General features: G+C 44.4%; 1 protein-coding gene across 3 annotated transcripts; it reads left to right on the top strand.

Annotated features, from left to right (window-relative positions):
- Positions 1 to 1027: 1027 nt before the first annotated feature.
- Positions 1028 to 11440, top strand: LOC308397909 (uncharacterized protein). 3 transcript variants are annotated; one of them, XM_080884164.1, is made up of 6 exons: positions 1028 to 1152; positions 3139 to 3262; positions 3417 to 3477; positions 4927 to 4987; positions 6043 to 6117; positions 6221 to 11440. In XM_080884164.1, exons 2-6 carry the CDS (start codon positions 3144 to 3146, stop codon positions 6502 to 6504), a joined length of 600 nt encoding a protein of 199 aa, XP_080740290.1. In that variant the 5' UTR covers positions 1028 to 1152; positions 3139 to 3143; the 3' UTR covers positions 6505 to 11440. The 3 variants fall into 3 exon arrangements, with proteins under 3 accessions (XP_080740290.1, XP_080740292.1, XP_080740291.1); XM_080884165.1 differs by lacking the exon at positions 1028 to 1152 and adding an exon at positions 2012 to 2278; XM_080884166.1 differs by lacking the exon at positions 6043 to 6117.
- The last annotated feature ends 969 nt before the right edge of the window (positions 11441 to 12409 follow it).

The raw sequence follows: 12409 nt of genomic DNA, 5'->3' as shown, positions 1-12409 counted from the left end.
AATGCAGACTGCGATAGAGAAAAAATAATGTGAATTCACTTTATGTGTCCTTTAACAGCAAGGCTGCTGTTATCTGCCTCTCACAGTCCTCAAAGGGCCTCACTCTGCCAGTCAAGCAGAAAGTGTCAGTTGCACAGTTCGGGTGGAGCTGCTCTTGGTGCTCCAGTTTCAGTTTGATCTCGGCTTTATGGAGCTTATCAGTCGCAGCTGCCTGTGGTTAGAAAGACGCCATAAAATGTAAAACACACCCCCCGTTCAGCTATCAGGAGAGAATATCATTCTCGGTTTGAACACTAAAATTATGAAACAAAGCCACTTCTGAAAGCATTTGTGGCTGTATTATTGACAGCACAGAGTAAATGTTCAACACAGTGATTATAACAGATGTGTGAGGAACCACATGGACAGGTGAGGAACATCCTGTTCACATACACTTGTACCGTAGAGCAGGTCAAAGTTCATCAGTAAATCAGCAGTGAAACAGCAAATACGCAGAGGGTGTTAAAAATAAAAAAGCAGAGATATGAAAACATTAAAGCAGAAAAAGAGGCAGCAAGTGAGCTGCTAGCCTGTAGCTCTGTGAAAATAGAGGTTTCAAACAGGTTGATTTGCTTTACAGCAAATCTTTAACAAGACAGTCTGTGATGCCACGTTCCAGTTTTAGTTACTCACAGTGATCTCTGATGGGTCTAAAATGTGTCAGAGCCTCATTATTAATGTGGACTAATGTTTTTGACATAAATCCCCATGACTGTCAGCACTCTGCCTAAAATTAATATACACACAGTAGGTTTAGTGCCCATTAAACTATGATCATGCTGAAGCCTCTGTTGGATATTAGAGGAACTGCAGTCTTTCTGCACATTTCTGAATAATTACCGATTTTTGTTAGCATTAATAATCACACATTTTTAGATTTAAGCAAAGACTGCAACATTTTGAATATGTGCACATGCAGTCTTTGTGCTTAGCTAAGCTAAGCAGGTCTCAGTTCCTGTGGGGGAATCCGGAGTCCTGTGCAGTGTTTGTGCAGTGTGTCTTTAAGCAGCTCTCACAGCAGAGTGTTTGTTCAGTCTGTCAATGAGTAAACGTGCAGCAGGAACAAACCCTCATAGCACCACTGAACCTGAACACACAGCTGTCTGCACACAGGTACGTCCACACTGCTTCTTAAACTTTAGCGCTCATACATTAAGAAAGTAAACTGAACTGTTGGAACACTCAGAGCTGCACTCGTACTCTGGAGCTGCCTGCAGTTATTCAACTGACATGAATGTAGATGAGAAAGTTGATGTGTTTTAATTCACAGACATACAGTCATAATGTCAGTTGTAAAGGAAATTAATGTGCAAACACTAATTATCCTAATATTAATGTGTCAAGAGATATCATAAAGTAACTATTTTACCAAGTTTCACATCTGAGGTTCTGTTATCTGTTACTTTTCTGAGCTGTCTTATGTGATAGCAGCAGCATCAGTGTGTTCTTGATTTTCACGTTTGACGTGAAAAATATTCTCATAGTAGCACTTTTAAGACCAGGAAACAGGTTAAAAGACAGACTGGCATCGTTTGGTATTCACACCAGAAAACCAGAGACAGATGATGAGGCAGCGGGCCCCCAGCTGCAGACCCCACCCTGTTCTATGAGTTACAGGCTGAAACAAAGGGCTGTAATTTGGGGTAATTTGAGGCCAACTGTTGTGACTTCATTGTCTTTTATCAATACAATGTTGCTGTTTTGCACTTTGTCAGAACTATTTAGAGTCTCTTTATGGACTCTTAATGTCTCTTTTACTTGTTTTACGCCTCTTCGTGGCTTTTTTTTCTTTTTTGACTTGTTTGGCATTTTTCTGGGACCTCACCGTGCTCGTGCATACAAAGATGGAGCGGGTGGAGCGACAGCACCACCTCCTCGTACAGAACAGAGGAGGCTTCGCTGGAAGGCAAAGGGGCTTGCAAATGTGCAGAAACTGTGGCCCGGCAGGATAAAGCAGCTTAAATTGCTCACCCATCAGGATGTGGACAAGGGTGTTGCCTGAGCCATCAGGTGATGTGGGCTGACCTTGAGATCAGGTGACCTGCTGGGACTGCGGCTCGCTTTTGTGGACGCTATAGGCTCGCTTTCTTTGCAAAAACAAAAAGAAAATAAACAGAAAGGCAGTCGTCTCCTTCATACGTGGAACTCCGTCTCCAAACAACTGAGAAAAGAGAAGAAATCTTAAAAAGAGCAGCCCCGCCCAAACCTTTCACCGCAGCTCTGATCATCATCGCACATGGTGATGATGTTTCCTGTTTTCATTCATTTATTCTAATCTCTTCATGGTTCGCCTGCTCTGTGGCCTTACTTCACTTTAAGTTCAGTCTCAAGTTCGATGGACTACGATGTGTCTGCGTATTTGAGTCGCAGCTCTGGAGACAGGCATTGGAGACAACAGGAAGTTCCCCCTGCGCAGAATAAAAAACAGCCCCAGCTGTTGAAACATTTAACTGATGTTTTGTCACTGCAACATTTAACAGAAGAGATGTGGCGTGATAATCAGTGAGGTGGATACGTGTTAGCTTGGCTGTTTGCGCCTCGTTTCCTTTATTACAGTGAAATAACTGCGCTAAATGCAGTTTTTTCTAATCTGAACATGGCGTTCTCGCACCGCGACCCACCTCCGGCATCTGCTTCACTGTTTGTGTAACAGGAGTTGGTCAGGATGATTCAATCGCCGCTGAGCTGAAAGAACGAGTACACACCCGACGACAGACCGGCCTTAAAGCACACACAGGGTCACGTTTGATCCACGAGTGTGTTGCTTTGTGCGTTCATGACTCAGGGCTTTAGCACACAATGATATCAGTAAATTTGAGCTCATATTTGCTCAGTTATGTTTGAAGAGCGCATTTAAAGCATTCCTTTGATATGAAAACAGATCAGGTGGAATTTATGTTTCAGAATAGGTCAGAATAAAGTTTCTGACCTTTGACCTCTGCTGATTGTTAGACCTGTTAATGATCAGAGAAACTGAGGATAATTTACATCTGATGCTAATTAAAGTTCTTTACAAAACACTAAAATGCAAAGTGAGTTTCTTGGAGGTCATAAAGTCTCCAGGTCGTCCTCACTCATCTGCGTTTTCTCTCCTCTCAGGGATCATGGCAACCGGACCAGACGCCATCGAGCTGTGGCTCCTGCCATCAGGAGTGGTTAGCTTCTTCATCCTCCTCCTCATCCTCTCCATCTTCCTCACGGGTCTCTGCAGCGACTGCGGCAGGTCAGCAGTCTTTCTACATCACAGAATGATGAAATGAATGAAAATGAAAAGTTTAACGTGATTATCAGAGTCAATCTTAAACAATCCAGTAACATCTGAAATGATCAGTGAATCATTAAAACCTGATCTGACGCTGTTGTTTGTTGTTTTTCAGACATTCGTTTGAGCTTCAGGATCTGGAGGTGAACAGAACCCCGTCAACGCTCATCAGCGTGGTAAGAGACGAGTTTAACGACCTAAAACCTCTGATGGGACGGGGCGTGGCTTAACTTGTAGTCTAAGGAGCTTGAGAAAGGAAAGCTTCTGGACTTCTTTAAGTTGCTTGAAGACGTTTCACATCTCATCCAAGAAGCTTCTTCAGTTCTAGGGTCAAATGGTGGAGAGTCCCAGGCTACGTCCACACTGGCCCGGATAGATTTGAAAACGGCATTTTTGTCTGAAAACGCTCCGCGTCCACACTAGCGTTTTCAGTCATTTTCACAGAGTTGTGCGTCCACATTGAAACAGCCGAAAACACTTACGTTCTAGTCCTGTGCATGTGTGAAACGCAAGAAGATTCGACCTGCCTCATTTCTGTCTGCTGCTTATTTACTTTCCGGCTCTTTGAAACGTTGCGGCAAAATGTCGAGGAAAAGCAGCGAGTTTTTAAAATGGACTAACAATGAGGTGGAGTTGTTGCTGCGAGTAACACAAAAGTACAAAGTTGCAAAAGCGAGAGAGAATTACAGAATTTGAAGAAAAGCTCTCTGGAGGATGTGCAGACTGATATTAATCTTTAATAGGGCCGTCAAACAAAACAACTGCTGCATAATGCCCTCCGCTATCTTAGTATAATTGGTCACATGACTGCATCATATGACTAACATGCGTCATCGTTTTAGAAAGTCTCTGTTTTCGCCGTCCACACTGCCACGCCCAAGCACCATTTTGAAATGTATGTGTTTTTGAGAGCGTTTTGAAAACGCTGTATTTGCCGAAACAGAGAGAAAACGATGCATTTTTAAACTAATATGCATTAGTGTGGACGTAGCCCCAGATTTAAGCCCTGTGGGAGTGTCCACCCCAGGAGGGACAATGGACCCCCTAATGGTCCTCTACCTAATCACACGAGCCATTGTGAAACCTGGCCCCACCCTATCATGTGATTTCCTGAGGTCAGATTGCCCAGGATGTGAGTGGGCGTTAAGGCGTCTGGGAAGCATCTCAAAACTGGATTATAGATGGCAGAGAGTTGGTGTCGTAAGCCCCGCCCTCTTTTCAAAGATGGCCATTCACAGTGGACATAGATGCTTCTTTCACTCCTCTTTCAAACCATCTGTCCTCTCTGTCCAAAATGTGAACATTGGCATCCTCGAACGGTTGACCTTTGACCTTTGGATGCAGATGGACAGCCGAGTCTTGTCCCGTGGAGGTGGCTCTTCTAGGTAGGGGATCATTAGGGGGTCTTTTGTCCCTCTTGGGGGGGGTCACTCCCACAGGGTTTAAATCTGGGACTCTCCACCATTTGACCTTAGAACTGAAGAAGCTTCTCGGATGAGAGGTGAAACGTCTTCAAGCAACTTAAAGAAGTCCAGACGCTTTTCTTTGCAAGCTCCTTGGACTACGATGACCTGGATGACTGAGAACCTTCACAGACATAGTTAACCTGTCGTGTTGATTGACAGGTGAAGCTGGAGGAAGTGAGAGAAAACCCAACGATCAACGAGATCCAGAACGACGAGAAACGTGAGCAGACTTTTCAGCTATACTAAATGAAGTTTTAATGAAGTAGTTTCATCACATTTTCAGGTTCGTGCGACAGAGTTTACTTCAGTTTTATATAAGCAGCACCAAACTGCATGTGGAATGAAGTCAGGGTGGAGGAAGAGCTCACAACACCTCCAGAAAATAAAAGTCTTTGCAGAAAAATGTCTTTTACGCGTGAGTGCACAGAGGTAGACGAGTAATGGCTCTGAACCTGAAGATCGGAGGTGAAATGAATACCTCCTGTGCTGGAAACGATGACCACCAAGGAAAAAATAAGTCAGAATTTACTGCGCTAACAGCTACTGACCGTCAGCGAGAGCCGATTCAGCTCCACAAAGATATCACATCTTTGTGGAGCTGACATGTCAGTTAACCCTGTTAGGGACCCTCCCTGGAGGAGCCACCTGGGGGCGCCACAGACTGAGCAAGGTCCCATCAAACACCAGGCAGACAGCAGACTTTAACTAAAGACATTTAAATTATACGATTCATGAGGTCAAATGAATGATGAGGCTGGGAAGACTGTTTTATAGTTTCAGAAAAAAAATATGAATGACTTCCTGTGTGCATTCCCACCTTTAACATAACTTTATTCTTCCAAAGGAAAAATAAAGAATCACAAAAAAGAAGCTTTCGACCTCGAGCTGAAGGATCTTTTAAATTTATTCTGCATTTAAAGGAGAGGCACGTTTCATCTGTAGTCTCATTTTTCGTGCGCAGAAGCAGGAAGGACGAGATGCTCCGTGATTATCAGCGGAGCTGATTTAACGTGAGGTCTGCAGAAATCATTTCATCAGTGTCCAAATGTAGGAGGAAACAGGAAGTATGACGTTGCACTGATCCCCTGGTGGCGTGGCAAATTTCAACGTGTCGCCATGAAGCACCAAGCTGCTGTAGATCAAATTGTCCAATCAGGGTTGAGCAGCAGCCAGCTGCAGACCCTAATTCGCTGGAGGTTTAATCCTGTTAAAAGGGAGTTTTTCCTTCCCACCGTCACCAAGAATGTCCCATGATGCCTGTGTTTGTGTGTTCAGAGTCACGTCCTGAAGAGGAAGTCTCAGTGCAGTTCACTCCCTGGAGGAGCCACCTGGGGGCGCCACAGAGCCAAGGTTTTATTCTCTGAAGGGAGAGAACGAAGAAACCACAGAAACTACTTTTATTGATCATCGTGATCTGATCATTAGTTCCTAACTGTCGTCTGTCTGTTCACAGATCAAAACGCTGAGCACATCTACCACGCCATCGGAGGACACGGCACCAACCCGGACATATCATCACCAGCAATGCCGGCCAATCACAAGCCAGCCAGAGCACATGACGCCGCTCTGGAGGATTTTAGCAACTACGACGGGGATTCGGTTTATGCTCAAGTCAGCAAGAAGCTGAGCTCCAGTGCTTCACCTCCACCTGTCCATACACCTGCGGAGATACCGGTACAGGAGGAGGAGGAGCCTTCACCTCCGCTGCCCGAGAGGACGGCAGAGATGGAGGGATGATGGATGAAGGACGAGAGACGGTGTGAAGAGACAGAGAACGAAGGACGCCAGGTCCTCCCGCACGCATCATTAACGCCAAAACCTGAAAACGACATCTGCCAATCAGAGTGCTGGAACCCTAACACTCATGACATCACAGCGTCAACATCTCAGCTTCAGCGTCTTGATGTGAGGTTGAATTTCTAATGAAAAGGAGACACGTGTCACACGTGGAGTGACATCAGCGACTCGCTGAATCTGAACACAAGTTCAGAGAAAAAAACACGGAGCACGATTCAGGAACAGCAAAGACGGAGGGAAGTTTCTCTTCCATGGAGGGAAAAATATTTTTCATCTTTATTGTGGTTCAGCAGAGTTTTCAAGCATTTTTATTTTTTATTTTTTCAGAATCAGAAATACTTTATTAATCCCGAAGGAAATGTCCTGATTTTTATGTCCCAATGAGCCTTAAATTTAGATAACTGGCCAAAAAAGTGCCAGAGGCTGTTTCAGAGTAGATGCTAAGTGGCGAGAGTTGTTTCTAGAAGGACTTTGGGGCAGATTCCACTACAAATATATATTTATGTATTTAATTCAAATTCAAATTTTTATTTGTCACGTACACAGTCATACAATTTATAATATACAAACAGTGTGACGGCCTGCAAGAAAACTGCAAAGAAAGCAAAAACACGTCTACATGAAAGGAAAGATGATGAAGGACGGAAACCTTAAATAAAGTTATAGAAAACAATTTTTGAAAGTCTTATGAATGAATTGTTGTTGAGTTGTTTTCAAAGTAGATCCATAAGGTGAAACCTTTACCTACATTAAGGTAGCGCCATTACCATTTTGCCCTTTTTGAGACAGAATTGATCATTTCTATGATCGTGGGGCGATCGTAGCTCAAGAGTTGGGAGTTCGCCTTGTAATCGGAAGGTTGCCGGTTCGAGCCCCGGCTTGGACAGTCTCGGTCGTTGTGTCCTTGGGCGAGACACTTCACCCGTTGCCTACTGGTGGTGGTCAGAGGGCCTGGTGGCGCCAGTGTCATTACAAATGCCCCAACAGCACAAACATGGTCCAGAGGTCCAGTTTAGGGTCAGGTGAAGCCTGGCTAGCAGCTACGGCCACCTGTGTCACCATCCACCTATCAGTCAAAGAGGCCACGCCCCTAATAATGCAAACTAAGCATTAATAAACTTTAAACAGCTGTGATGAGGCAAACCTGTAATTTGTGGCTGTGGCCGTCCAAGTCCACTGACAGGAAGTGTTCTCAGAGAGAGCCCGTCCTCCTCCAACCAGGCCAAACCTTCATGGGGTCTTTGTTTGCGCCACCACTCCCACTGAGCAGCGTTTGAGTGATCTTGCTGGAGTGTAACAGCTCTCAATTGTCTCAGTGAGGGAATAAACTGCAGCATGGCGGTGGGTCACATGACTTGCTGTTTGAGACACAGGAAAGGAACCAGAGTAGATCAGTTTACACGTCACATTTTGCTGCTTCCGTTTATTAAATCTTCCCTCAAAGCCGACATGTTTATGTCGGATTTCACTGCCTCGTGTCCAACATCGTGACATTGGTGTGAAACACTGAAGCTGAGCTTCTCTCACCATGTGCTGTTTGTATATTCCTGTAATCAAACCGTGGCCCCATCCTCGTGGTGACAGGAGGTGATTTCTTCTGAGCTTTATCATCTGACTGTAAGTGAAGTTACAGCATTTAGAAAGTCACGCAGAGTCACAGCGAAACCAGGAGAGGATGCAGTGGCGTCCAAATGACAGCTGAGGCTTTGTTTGGACATGTCTTCGCTTCTGAGACGCTTCTGCTCTGTGATGACGATCTGTCCGGTCCTCGTAAAGACACAATCAGGTCTGAGACTTCACACAAACACAAACACAAAGCTTCTGTGGAAGAACAGGGAACTTTATCAGGAAGTTTTAAATGAAAGAGGAAGTGAGGACAGTTTTGTAAGGAGGGAGGGAATTTCTGAAGCTTTGGGACATTTTTGTAAGGTGGAGATGCCCTGCAGAGCTTTTGTAGGACTTGTCTGACAGAGTTGCACAGATGTCCCACAATTATCACAGATGACACATCACCCTCAGCTTAAGCTGACGACTCCATGGCAAAGCCTGTAGCTGTGTGATGTGAGACGGCTGTGCCTCAGTCAGGGACAGAACTTTAAAGGTTTGAGGTCCAGATCCAGGTTCAGGGATCTGTGAGAGTGCCGAATCAGTGACAGACAAACAGGGTAAACATGTGTGTGTGTGTGTGTGTGTGTGTGTGTGTGTGTGTGTGTGTGTGTGTGTGTGTGTGTGTGTGTGTGTGTGCGTGTGTGCGTCAGATCCTGTCATCGTGTGAGTCAGAGTTAATCAGAAGAGTTCAGCTGATGACTAAAAACAGTGAAACTATCAGCAGGCACGTTTACCACGTCCATCAGCTGCCAGTGGACGTATCCGTGGAAACGAGGAGTCTTCTTCACACACAGACGTTGGTATTGCAACCACAGAGGTGAAGAAAAGAAACGCACCTCCTGACTGACATCATGTTACGCACAGCAGTTATGAATGAGGTGATTTTGGGGTGGGGTTCGGCTATGACTATTTTCTGGAGAACAGAGTCCTGTTTTCTGTCTTCGCTGAGTTTAACATGTCACAGCGGCGGACACTGTTTACATCATACATGCTTCTCTTTGGTAAAATTATTAGCAAACACATTTTTTTTCATTGCTATGGAGATAATAACCTGTCATATTCGACTATTTTTATAGCACCAACTCACCTCGAGGCGCTTTATATAAGAAGGTAAAGTTATTTAAATCACAAATACACGATATTGTGAGAAGTATTCACTCACCCATCCAAACCATTGAATTCGGGTGTTCCAGTCACTTCCACAGGTGTATAAAATCAAGCACCTCAGCATGCACACGGCTTCTACAAACCGTGACAGTTTGCACCTGTGCAACAAGTCCAAATATTTCCTCACTACTAAACCTTTCACGTTCCGCTGTGAGTGGGATTATATCAAAGTGGAAGCGATTGGGAGTAACAATAACCCCGCCATGAAGTGCTAGGCCACGTAAAATCACGGTGTGGGGTCAGCGGATGCTGAGGAGCATAGTGCACAGAGGTCGCAGACTTTCTGCATCCAAACTTCACGTGGCCTTCAGATTAGCTCAAGAGCAGCGCGTAGAGAACTTCATGGGATGGGTTTCCATGGCGACCAGCTACATCCAAGCCTTACATCACCAAGCACATTGTAAATGTGGGATGCAGTGGTGTAAACATGCCGCCACTGGACTCTAGCGCAGCGGAGATCTGTGACCAATCACACTTCTCCATCTGGTGGTGCACGTGTCTGAATCTGGCGGTTGCCAGGACAACGGTACTTGTCTATCCTCATTGTGCCGAGTGTTTTGGTGGAGTGGGGTTATGGGTTGTTTCTCAGGAGTTAGTTCCAGAGAAGGGAACTCCTAATTCAGAATTTATGGTCGAGCGGAGCGAGCGCCTCTGCTGTGGGCTCCACTCCTGCCCGTCGCCTGCAGTGAGCTCTGCTGTCAGATGGAGGCGGTGTACAAAGTATGTGCTGCAACCAGTCTGTGGGCCCCTCTTGCTCATGTTGTTGTTGGTCCGTAAGCCAGCTGCCAAGGAGAGTGAAGTTCTAACACACCGGGCATTAAAAATAATGAAAAGTGTCACTGCAGCCACTCTCTTTATTTTTTTATTTTGCAGTTTTTTCCCGTTTCTCCCTGCTGAACTCTGCTATCGCTCCCTGTTCTATTCCTGCCCACCTATCAACCAGCCAACATTCAGCAGTCACATACGTGGACCGCACGACAGCAAATGTTCCCCCCCTCGGTCCGACCTAGAAAACATTTATGGGATTAATACCCTGTTAATAATTCAGCATACCAAGACTGTTTCATGTTCCCAACTTTGTGGGAACAGTTTGGAGATGACCCCTTCCTGTTCCAACACAATTGCACACAAGGTAGGTTCAAAAAGACGTGAATGAGCCAGTTTGGTGTAGAACAGGGCTGCCCAATCCCAGTCCTCGAGAGCTACTATCTTGCAGCTTTTAGATGCATCCCTACTCCAACACAGCTGAATCAAATGGTTTGATTACCTCTTCAGCATGCCATCGTGTTTGGCAAAGGCCTGATAACAAGCCATTCATTTGATTCGGGTGTGTGGGAACAAGGATGCATCTAAAAGCTGTAGGACGGTAGCTCTCGAGGACCGGGATTGGGCACCCCTGGTGTAGAAGAACTTGACCGGCCTGAACAGAGTCTTGACCTCAAACTGACAGAACACCTTTTCATCCCACCTTGGGATTAATTGGAGATTGTCAGGCCTTCTCGTCCAACATCAGTGTGACCTCCCAAATGTGCTCCTGTAAGAACGGTCAACGATTCCCATAAACGCTCCTAAACCCTGGGAAAGCCTTCCAGTTATAGCTGCAAAGGGTGGGCTGACATTAAATTATGGATATTAAACTATGGATTAATAGTGGGAGTTACAAGTTATTATACATCTGAATGCAGATGTCCAAAATGCTGGGCATCCTCTGCACACGGCCATAAACAACCAGAAGAGTCTGTTCAGTGACAGGTTGCTTCTCCCAAAGACAAGAACTAACAGACTTAAAAACTCCTTTGTCCCACACGCCATCAGACTGTTTAACTCCTCTCTGGAGGGGAGAGGGAGGGGAAACAGGAGGACAAAGGAGGGGGGAACAACTAAGCTGTAGTGCCTCTGCACCTCACTGTACAATACCTTGTGCAATACTTTTTGTAAATAGTCAACAGTGCAATAGACTCAATACTTGAAATGTGCAATTCACTTGTATTTTTATTTTTATTCCTATTTATTCTATTTATCCCCTTCGTATATTTTATTTATATTGTCTCTGTATTTATATATATGTGTGTGTGTGTGTGTGTGTGTGTGTGTGTGTGTGTGTGTGTGTGTGTGTGTGTGTGTGTGTGTGTATATATATATATATATATATAACAATTCTGTAACTGTAACTTTGGTCGTTGCTGTGCTTTTTTTGGAAATCGAATTTCCCAGAGGAACCCACCCGAGGGATTAATAAAGTTCTATCTTATCTTATCTCTTATCTTAAAAGCTTATTGCAATACAGTGAATGTTTTTAAACATAAAGGCTGGATGAACCTAATATTCTTCCTCTAAGTTCAGACAAACTGATGTTATTATATTTGACTTATAAACCTTAGAAACAGGATTTCTAATCACACTGACTCGGACAGCATTAAATAAACTCGGCCATTTTAACATCTTTCTATTCACATACAAAGCCTTGAATAACCATCGTATCATCGCAGCAGAGCACAATCTTTGCTCTCGCTCTCTCATAGTTTCAGTTTTCTTCTCCTCCCTCTTCACTTTCTCCAGTAGGGCTGAGAATCGTCACTGATTTCTAGAATCGATTCGATTCAGACTCACAAGGTCCCGAATCGATTTGAATCGGGGAAATTTTGCCTCAGACAGTCAGAAATATTATAATTCAGATCATGCATCAGTACATTTCCATATTTTTATATCTATAAAAAGGAAGCTGACACTTGTGAGACTTTATCAAAGGTGTGAGCATCACAGTGAGGCTAGCTGCGGATAAAACACAGAAAAACATGAAGGTGATTTTCCTGGCCTGGATTTTATAAAAATATTCTGCAGTAGATCAAAAATGAAAGAAAACCATTAATCAACTTATGAACATTAGCTGATGCTGCTGACGTGAAGCAGAGCAAAGTTACAGACGTTTGATTACAGACACAGCGTTTCGCAATTTTGCATAATTTTAAAAAGTTTAAATTTGTTCAGTATTGAACGGCAGAAATGAGGCTTTCTTGTCAGAAGTAAGTAAAAGGAAACAAACAGCGGCCGACAGCCTGTAAACTACGGT

This window comes from Rhamphochromis sp. 'chilingali' (assembly GCF_963969265.1).
Source record: "Rhamphochromis sp. 'chilingali' genome assembly, chromosome: 6".
Classification (NCBI taxonomy): domain Eukaryota; kingdom Metazoa; phylum Chordata; class Actinopteri; order Cichliformes; family Cichlidae; genus Rhamphochromis; species Rhamphochromis sp. 'chilingali'.
Note: the sequence above shows the minus strand (reverse complement) of the source record. Positions and strands in the feature narration are given on the sequence as shown.